Source organism: Neophocaena asiaeorientalis, unplaced genomic scaffold (genome assembly GCF_003031525.2).
Source record: "Neophocaena asiaeorientalis asiaeorientalis breed wild unplaced genomic scaffold, Neophocaena_asiaeorientalis_V1.1 scaffold37, whole genome shotgun sequence".
Taxonomy (NCBI): domain Eukaryota; kingdom Metazoa; phylum Chordata; class Mammalia; order Artiodactyla; family Phocoenidae; genus Neophocaena; species Neophocaena asiaeorientalis.
Genome location: NW_020174269.1, coordinates 2,059,759 through 2,069,659, shown reverse-complemented (window position 1 = coordinate 2,069,659; position 9,901 = coordinate 2,059,759). Strand labels below are relative to the sequence as shown.

The following is a 9,901-nucleotide window of genomic DNA, read 5'->3' as shown; positions in this document are numbered from 1 at the left end:
CTCCCAAACTCATTCTACGAGGCCACCATCACCTTGATACCAAAGCCAGACAAAGATGTCACAAAGAAAGAAAACTACAGGCCATCTATCACTGACGAAGATAGATGCAAAAAACCTCAACAACATACTAGCAAACAGAATCCAACAGCACATTAAAAGGATCATACACCCTGATCAAGTGGAGTTTATCCCAGGAATACAAGGATTCTTCAGTATACACAAATCAATCAATGTGATAAACCATATTATCATACTGAAGGAGAAAACCCATATGATCATCTCAACAGATTCAGAAAAAGCTTTCGACAAAATTCAACACCCACTTATGATAAAAACCCTCCAGAAAGTAGGCATAGAGGTAAAAAAAAAAAGATTCTGAAAAACCTAAAGGCAGGACTGGAATAATGACGTAGGCATGGAGAGTATACTTGAGGACATGGGGAGAGGGAGGGGTGGGCTGGGACAAGGTGAGAGAGTGGCATGGACATATATACATTACCAAATGTAAAACAGATAGCTAGTGGAAAGCAGCCGCATAGCACAGGAAGATCAGCTCAGTGCTTTGTGACCACCTAGAGGGGTGGGATAGGGAGGGTGGGAGGGAGACGCAAGAGGGAGGGGATATGGGGATATATGTATACATATGGCTAATTCACTTTGTTATACAGCAGAAGCTAACGCACCAATGTAGAGCAATTATACTCCAATAAAAACGTTGAAGGAAAAAAAAGTATAATTTTTGCAAAAAAAAATCAAATATAACAAACTCTGATAAACACCTTGTACATAGTCTGTCCAGGGAAACAACTATGATAACCAAGAGCCATCTCCATCACCCCAAGCCAATAATAGCCAAGATAACCTGGAAAAGATCATAGTTTGGAAAAGAAGAAAAAGATTTAGTAATTTACTCAAGGTCATGGGGCAATAAAGTGGTGGAGGCAAGATTCACATAGTCTGACTCCACAAGCCACACTCGTACTCACTACTGACAATCATGAAAGGCATGGGGCTAGTTACAGACTGCATGAGCTAACAGGAGGAAAAACAACCAGTCCCTACACTCATGGACATCTGGTGGAAAGTCAACTGACAGAGCCTCTCCAGAAAACTGCCTGGCATTTTCTAAGGAAGCTGAAAACATCCACATCCTATAACTCAGCAATTCCTCCCCTACCTATATACTCGAGCAACTCAGGCACATGTATAAGGCATGTGCAAAAAGGTTGACAGTGTATCCTTTGTACAAGCAAAAACTGGAAAGAATCCACAAGAATGAAAAAACTGTAAAATGAAATACAATGTAGCAATGACAACAAAAAAACTACTAAGGTAACACATGTAATACCTGATAAATCCCATGTACAAAATGGTAAACAAAGAAGCAAGACCCAAAAGGATACATACAATATATTTACATTTATATACTTTTTAAGGTCGTAAAACTGTATCTAAAAGCAAGGGAATTATTATCTTAAAGTCTGGATTATGGTTACCTCCAGAGGGAAGGGGCCCTTCTGTGAGCAGTGCTGTATTTCCTAACCTGGGTGGTTGTCTCAATATTACACTGTAAATTTCTGTTTTATGCATTTTTTCCTCGATTATTTTATAACTTTTTAAAAAAATCACTCATTTTTGGCTCAAGGAAGTTCCTTAATTCTAGTCCAGAGGCCTTCTCTAGTGGCCAGATAGCTGGACTGTAAGTACATTAGCATACACATATAAGTTTATCTCCCAATCTACAACCAAATTTTTACAAAAGCTATTAACGGAAGTTCAAGTAATAAATTTATCAGCCAGATAAATTCCCCTCTGCTTTTTTAAATCAGAGAAATGGTCTATGTCATAAAACCTGCAACATGTACTACTCTGTGTGATATGTAACATTGATAAACCCATAGTCAGTCTGTATAAAGCTGTGCATTGCCCAGCCTGACGGTAGCGGGCCTGATGGCAGTGGCAGTACAACACAAAAGCCTTTGATTTCAGACTAACTACCAGTATCCAAAGGATGACTCCTAGGTAGTGACTGGGGAACATGTGACACTCACCACAACAGGGAAAAACCCAGCAAGAACAGGGTAAAGGAAGATGAGATCCATTTCAGCCACACTGAATTTGAGTGCCTTGGCCAATGAAGAGTTGGAAGCAAGAGCCTGGAGCTCACAAGAGAGGTGCAGCCTAGACCAGACCTCTGGATGTCATCAGCCCAAAAGTGGTTGGTGAGGTAAAGAATGGGTCCCAAGAAAATGCCTGAGATGCAAACTATCATTTCTTTGTGTTTTTTTTTTTTTGCATGCCAGTTCATACACTACGGTTAACTTTGGCAGTAGGCCAGAGCATATTTCTAACCGCGCAAAGTAGGAGTTGTATACTATCAGCTCTGCTCCTTAGATTGAGTTCCAGGTAAATATAAAATAGCACATTACATCTGATAAAGCTTAAAAGCAAGTAACCTTACTATTTGTAGGTAGGTTCAATTGCCTGCAGCTAGATAAAAAGTACTTCTCAAGGGTAAAAAAATCATTTAGAGCCATCCAACAGTAATGCAAACTCCAGAGAGAAAGACTTACTGATTAAGCAAATGTCAAGTTAGCACAAAGTTATGCAGTCAGAATGAGGTATTAAAAGGTACTTTGGAGACATTTGGGTTGTAAGAATTTTTGTTAATATTGTAGCTGGTTGCAGAAGTTTGTAAAAAACAAAGAGAATGAGTTATTATTAGGCAAAGGGTCCTACTTGTGCTTAACAGAACAAGGGAGTCTAATAGTTCCAAAGGGCCCTTAAACCTAAGATTTTTTTTTCCCAGACCGGAGCACGAACCTGGGTCCCCCGCATGGGCAGGTGGACTCTCAACCACTGTGCCACCAGGGAAGCCCTTAAACCTAAGATTTTAAGCAGAGTCCAAATAAGTCTATAAATGGGCAAATCTGCTCACAAATTGCCAGAAGTCAAGATCAATAAAACTATGATTCACAAATTATACTTACCTGGAAGACTGGTTATAAGTATTCCTAATCCTTATTAAAAAGAGAGTTTTGCTTTAATCCACTGCTTCTGAGGCTCTATTTACAATAGCCCTGAGATGGAAACAACCTAAATGTCCATCATCGGATGAACGGCTAAAAACGATGTGGCACATATATACAATGGAATATTACTCAGCCATAAAAAGAAACAAAATTGAGCTATTTGTAATGAGGTGGATAGACCTAGAGTCTGTCATACAGAGTGAAGTAAGTCAGAAAGAAAAAGACAAATACCGTATGCTAACACATATATATGGAATTTAAGAAAAAAAAATGTCAAAAAGAACCTAGGGGTAAGACAGGAATAAAGACACAGACCTACTAGAGAATGGACTTGAGGATATGGGGAGGGGGAAGGGTATGCTGGGACAAAGTGAGAGAGTGGCATAGACATATATACACTACCAAACGTAAAATAGATAGCTAGTGGGAAGCAGCCGCATAGCACAGGGAGATCAGCTCAGTGCTTTGTGACCACCTAGAGGGGTGGGATAGGGAGGGTGGGAGGAAGGGAGACACAAGAGGGAGGAGATATGGGAACATATGTATATGTATAACTGATTCGCTTTGTTATAAAGCAGAAACTAACACACCATTGCAGAGCAATTATACTCCAATAAAGATGTAAAAAAAAAAAAGAGAGAGAGTTTTGTACTAGCCAGCTATCATTTCCCTTTAACTCTTGAACTTTCCTCTAGACTAGATATGACAATCCCATAATCATTTGTGTTTAATTTCAAATCCCTAGAGGAAATTTGTAAAACCCTTTGTTATCCATGCATGTGTTGACTTTTATTCTGCTATCTGTACACTGTCCACATGCATGCCTGTCACTGGGTCTATCTTCAACCCTAAACTGCTAGAGCCCATGGACAGAAACTATCTGGATCCCTCCACAGCACAGAGTGCCAAGTAGCCACCTGAGAAAATTATAAATAGTAATTTAACATATAAAATTAGGAGGAAAATGCTTTTCTAGTATAATTACTTGAGGACACAACCTATCAGATAGCCTCATTATAAACCACACATGATTACTCATATTTAAAGATTCCTTGAACATCTATCATTCGTTCTTTTTTTTAATTTATTTATTTATTTATTTATTTTTGGCTGTGTTGGATCTTCGTTCCTGTGCACAGGCTTTCTCTAGGGGAGGCGAGCGGGGGCTACTCTTCATTGCGGTGCGCGGGCTTTTCATTGCGGTGTCTTCTCTTGTTGCAGAGCACAGGCTCTAGGTGCACAGGCTCAGCAGTTGTGGTTCGCGGGCTCTAGAGCGCAGGCTCAACAGTTGTGGCTCACGGGCTTAGTTGCTCCGCACCATGTGGGACCTTCGCAGACCAGGGCTTGAACCTGTGTCCCCTGCACTGGCAGGCAGATTCTTAACCACTGCGCTACCAGGGAAGTCCCTATCATTCATTCTTCAACTACAAAGTACTTACCACAAGTCCAATGAAAACGTTCCCCTTTTTTTTGTCTTTAACATTTTCCTTATTTTCACAGATACACAGAAGATAGCTGGTAGAAGTATCAGTCATTATCTCATCGACATTAACAGCATCATCCAGCTTGACTAAAGGATTTACATGTAATAATCATTAAAGAAAAACAAATGCTACATTCCCATTAGCTTTTCTCCCTTAAAATAATGGTTCATTTTCCTGGGCATTTTTGCTTTATGCAAAATGGAAATTAATGGAATAAAACAGCCTTCAGAATTTGGGTAGAAGCTAAGCAGGCCTCTAAATAAGCACATCTGTAATAAACCATAACAGCAATACCTTCACACAGTATCATTTAAGACCTTATCCCTACATTCTTTTATTCTGAGAGACCTGACCCCATTCCACAGTAAACAAAATGCTTCCTTATCATATTTGATATATAATTATTTGGTTTTTAAATAGTTGATAGAAGTTTATGACTTTGCTGTTAAAATCATTTTGCTTCGAGTAACTCATTGAATTTTTCAATGACCATAAACTGGGGGGCCATCATTATATATACTGAGGGTTCTTGCAAGTGAGAAAGCTTACAAACCATTTTCAAAAGTAATAAAATTCTTATGATGCTAACAATTAATGAAGATGACCTACTATTATGTTTTATAAGCAGTTAACTGTGTGTTAACTTGGTAGCTTTCTTTTCACATTTTGAAGTAAGTAAGTTATTTTTTAGGTCTCATCTTAGGAAGATCTATAGGAGCTTGTAAGCCCTAAGCATCTAACCACTGCCCACAAAGGCCTAGGAAAGATGCAATTTCGTATCAGTTGCTAACTTGCTATCATCTTTTATCAGGCTCTCTTTTTTCTTGCTCTTACAATACAATGAACTCTCCTTTTACTGTGGCATTTGAAAAATGCTTCTTTCCAGCCAATATCAACTCTTCTCTCTTCAGTACCTTACTAATCACAGGTCAAGGTAACCATACTGCCTCATCTCATCAAAAAGGTACCCAATCAAAGAACAGTTTTAAAAAATGCTGTTTAAAACAAAGCCCTTGTAACATTTAAGAAAAACAATTCCTATTTGAAAAGGATATCTTCTCCAATAAGTGTAGATTTTGTATAAAGAGCAGTCAATTTCCGGGAAAAGAGTGAACTTTTGTTGTCCCCAATGGCTTTTAATGCAGCTGTTTCAGTTTGTTTCACAACTCCCACCTTCAACAAAAGTAAGAAATACTGCATATCAAATACGATGGAAAATTTGTTAACAAAACATTAATTCTAGACTTTGAAAGGTTAATTCTGAAACATTTAAAGTAAACAAATTAGTCCACAATGTCCAGAGGTAGGGCTTAAGTAATAAGTACCACAAGGACCTTGCAAGTGTGGATAAATCACTATGAAACACTCCATCACAGAGTTGAAAAAACTTTTTACCCTAAATATCTAGTATGTTAAAAACTCATGGATCCAATAATTATGACAAATTTTAATTTCTCCAAAATACCAAATTCCAAAACCAGTTATAGCCTACCATCTTAGAAAACATTTCCCTCTCTGGAAGAGACTCTAATCCCCTTTTCCCACAAGTTGAAGCCAAAGCTGACCTTATATCCCTTGGCCACAAGGCGGCGTACGTGAACAAACAGCCGGTGAGTAGGTATGCTTGCTGTCATAAAGTTGTGATCTAAATGGCAATAGATATTGAGCTCCCGGGCTGCAATCTAAAAAAATTTAAGAAGAAAGTATCAATAAATTTCTACTTCTAGATTCCCTGTGAGTGCTTGTTCACTTTGTTAAAAATCCATCAAGGTATACATTTAGGATTTGTGCACTTCTCTGTGCGGTATGTCAATAAAAAATTTAAAAGACATTCGCTGTGTAGAAGCCTATGGTTTTATCTTTTTTTTAACAGTGTCCATGGCCTAACCTCAAAGCCAACATCTATATTTATAAACAACTCAGAAAAATGACAGGTTTTCTTTTATGTCCTTAGATCTATCAAAACCTTAAAAGTGCTGAGCTTTCCCTGCACAACACAGAGACCATGAGACTGAAGTAGAATAACAATTTGCTACTTAGCACATGCAAATAACTGAAAATTAGGAGATACCACGGAGTATATGTACATGATGAACCTCCTTGGACAGAGGGCATCTTTGAGGACATGAGAAGAGAACCCCCTGGTCTGGTTAGCTACTTAATGATGCATGAATGATAGGAATGCAGAATCAGGCAGCACCACCTGATTCCCTACGTTTTTCTACAAAGTCCCAGGGCTTAGATTTTGCCCACTGGAGCCACGGAATTGGAGTCATTCCTCCACTCTCACTCCCCTATACCACCCGTCTCTGAACTGTATTAGTTCATCACTGCAGGGCAAGAAGACATCAGTCTTTACTGTGGTCAAGGCTGAATTCAGCACTCAACCTAGAGAGAAAGGCAGAGACCAGCACTTCCTTTCACCCCTTCATCTATAAGAGGCCAACCACGTGGTTCCTGTCCTCAGGAAACACGCGGATGCTGTTTCAAAGTCTAATTTCATGACACAGAAGAGAGCACCATGCCATCTGAACTAGAGAACACCACTTTCCTGCCACAGGACTTAGGACACTAGAAGAACAAAAGTTGGCCAGGTCTCCACTTCCCATTCATGAGGTGGCAGACGAGCCACCTCATCACTCTCTGAAGATGTACTATCCAACCAGGCCTAAAACTAAGGGATCATCACAATCATTCGTGACTTCAACAGCACCACCAGCAATACCAAGCCTAAGCTTGCCCCTAAATGCTCAAATTTACTTTTAACCTTCTTAACTTAGGCCTATATCAAACACCCCAAATTAAATACAAACCCAACTTAGACTAAGATAGCAAGACAGCTGATATACGGAGACTTGTAAGACTTCACACACTTGTTGGTGGCTGGCAGAGTTAATGTGCTCTTCCACTGAGATCTAACTATGTTCCTGGCTATGAAAATTCATAAGTTAAGGGTAAAAAGAGGAATATCTGTACATCTCAATTTTCTTTTTCTTGCTTGAGTCTTCATTAGGAATACTCACATGATTATGGTTCATTCACAATTGACTTTCGATGGATGAAAGGTACTGGGCCAGCACCATGGAGAATAAGCACGAACATTCCAATAGGGACCCCTCACTTCCTTCCCCACAGATCTAGCATCCACCAAGTTTGCTTGTGTCTATTTTTAGTTTTTACTTTAAATGAAAGTATTTTTGAAGGTAATTGATCACATTAGCTTCTCCATAAGGTCAGAAAATGAAATAAAAATACTGGAAAATATTTAAGGCTGGACAAAAAAACAGGAAACAGTGTCTGAGAAAACAACTTACCTCTGCGTCTTCCCCAAAGAATCTATACTTATATCCACATTCCACACACAAAATTGCATCTTTCTGCTGCTGCTTCATTTCTATGTATTGTAATTCTAAGGGGGTGTAGATGCTTTTGGTCCGTTTGTTAGATGGTTTAGAATCAGAAGTTTTCTGTAAGTTTTCACAACTGCTATGTGATGATCCACAATGACTGAGTGTCTTGTCCTGGCAACCGAAAGATTTTTATAGTTTAAAAAGTATTAACTGTAATAATAGTTCCAGAACGTAAATTTGGCACAAAGCTAATAATTGGTGAATCCAAGTGAAAAGTTTACAAGAGTATATCATATATTAGGCATATTTTCTTGCAGGTTTGGAATTTTTTCAAAGTAAATGACTTAAAATAGTGAGCCAAACTAAACTACTGTATAATTATTTGAGCAAATTTTGAAAGCCTAAACTAAAAAAGCTTTCTATACTTCTCTTTAAATTGGATTTCATTAAACCAATTATAATTAACCATTTTCTTTTCTTTATTCCCAGATATATAAGGCACAAAAGGTCATCAGGCATCCATCTGTCTCCCTCAGCGGTAAGGCAAAACCACTTTCAACAAGCATGCCAGCAGCTAAAGCTGCACTTAATGTTTAAATTTCTAAGTACAGTCTAAAAGATAGTATATTCCATAATCTTTATTCCAAGAAAGAATCACAATTTGTTTGGTAAAGAGAGATGAGAAACAGCTTTTGGAAAGCATAAAGCACAAGGTTACATTTTCAACATTAGTATTCCTGATATCCACCTGTCTATATGAAAACCATAATTAAATCCAGTTCACAGCTTAGAGCGAATTCCTTGCTTCTGAGACTTATTAAGGTAAAATGAAACAAATCTGTACAATTGATGACATAAAAATTCATATTTTAAGGCAAGGCAAGAAAAATCTAAAAATTTTTCTCTCCCCATTTTGGCCCCCTCCCTCCCCTTCAGTGTGCATTGTGCATCTATCTGCCTTATGCTTAGGTTTAGCAGAAATACCTGCTCAACCATTAAGATCAATTTTCCTCCTTCTGGTGCCAGCCTTATAACTCCTTGGAAGCTAACATTTCTTTCTCAATCCTTTAAGGGGTCACGATGACCCACCACTCACCTCGTACACACAGACATCTATGGTGAACTTTATATACAATGCCAACATACCATTTCCCTTAAAGATAGCCATTGGTACATAACATACCGGTCAGATGACCTGGGGAGACACTGGGCACCTAATGGAAGTCTTCTTAGCTTAAATACTTACTTATGGCTGTATTAATGTTACTAGCTATATTACTTGTATTCTGCCTATTTTATAATTGTTTCTTGCGTTACCAAATGTATGACTGAGCCTCCAATAAAATTAATAATGATTAGGCGACTTAAAACAATTGACAAAATATACAGTCCTATATGATCAGTGATTTTAATAGTGTAACTCTAGATATGGGAAGAAGCAACAAGAGGGAATCCTTTTCTAGACCATAGCAGACTATAAGACAGGTGGTTCAGAGGCTTTCGGCTACTGTTAACAGGGCCTAGTCCAGTAACAGCACAGTGAGTGGCCTATCAACAAAATCCTTGCCTGACCTGAGATGAGTATTCCTAGCGCCATAGGACAAACTGATCACAAAATGCCTCCCAAACCTTGGTTGAAATTAAGACTGAAAGGGAACCGATTATAAAATAAAGACTGCTTGCCCATCAACCAATTCTACAAGAATGAAGTCATTAGCTACTGTGGTTGCTGACCTATATTACGCCCTGAAAGGAATTCAGGGAGATCAGGATGAGGCTCTTTGTGAAACTTGCCCTCAGATAGTTAGATATTTTCAGGTGAAATTTTTTTATAAACCTGGATTCTTGCATCGTCCCATACTTAGAAAAGCACTAAAATCATTAACTAAGATGTCTGTTCCTTGTGACTGGCAGCAACCTTCTACCGAGATGTGTGCTTGAGTGCACATACCCCCTTTACCAAAATCACACATATGCTGGCCTCCCCCACCTTTACTTCTTTGGAACAGTTCTCAGAGCTCTCTGAGAGACTATC

At 38.6% G+C, this 9,901-nt stretch overlaps 1 protein-coding gene across 2 annotated transcripts in view; it reads right to left on the bottom strand.

Moving 5' to 3' along the window:
- MSH3 (mutS homolog 3) overlaps positions 1 to 9,901 on the bottom strand; it is a 182,367-nt gene that overhangs the window by 157,344 nt on the left and 15,122 nt on the right. For both annotated transcript variants that reach the window (XM_024755697.1, XM_024755698.1), the window contains exons 4-7: positions 7,831 to 8,037; positions 6,082 to 6,198; positions 5,572 to 5,689; positions 4,472 to 4,617 (exon numbers count right to left, since the gene is read on the bottom strand). In XM_024755697.1, coding sequence (XP_024611465.1) covers positions 4,472 to 4,617; positions 5,572 to 5,689; positions 6,082 to 6,198; positions 7,831 to 8,037 — 588 coding nt within the window. The remainder of the gene's footprint in view (positions 1 to 4,471; positions 4,618 to 5,571; positions 5,690 to 6,081; positions 6,199 to 7,830; positions 8,038 to 9,901) is intronic.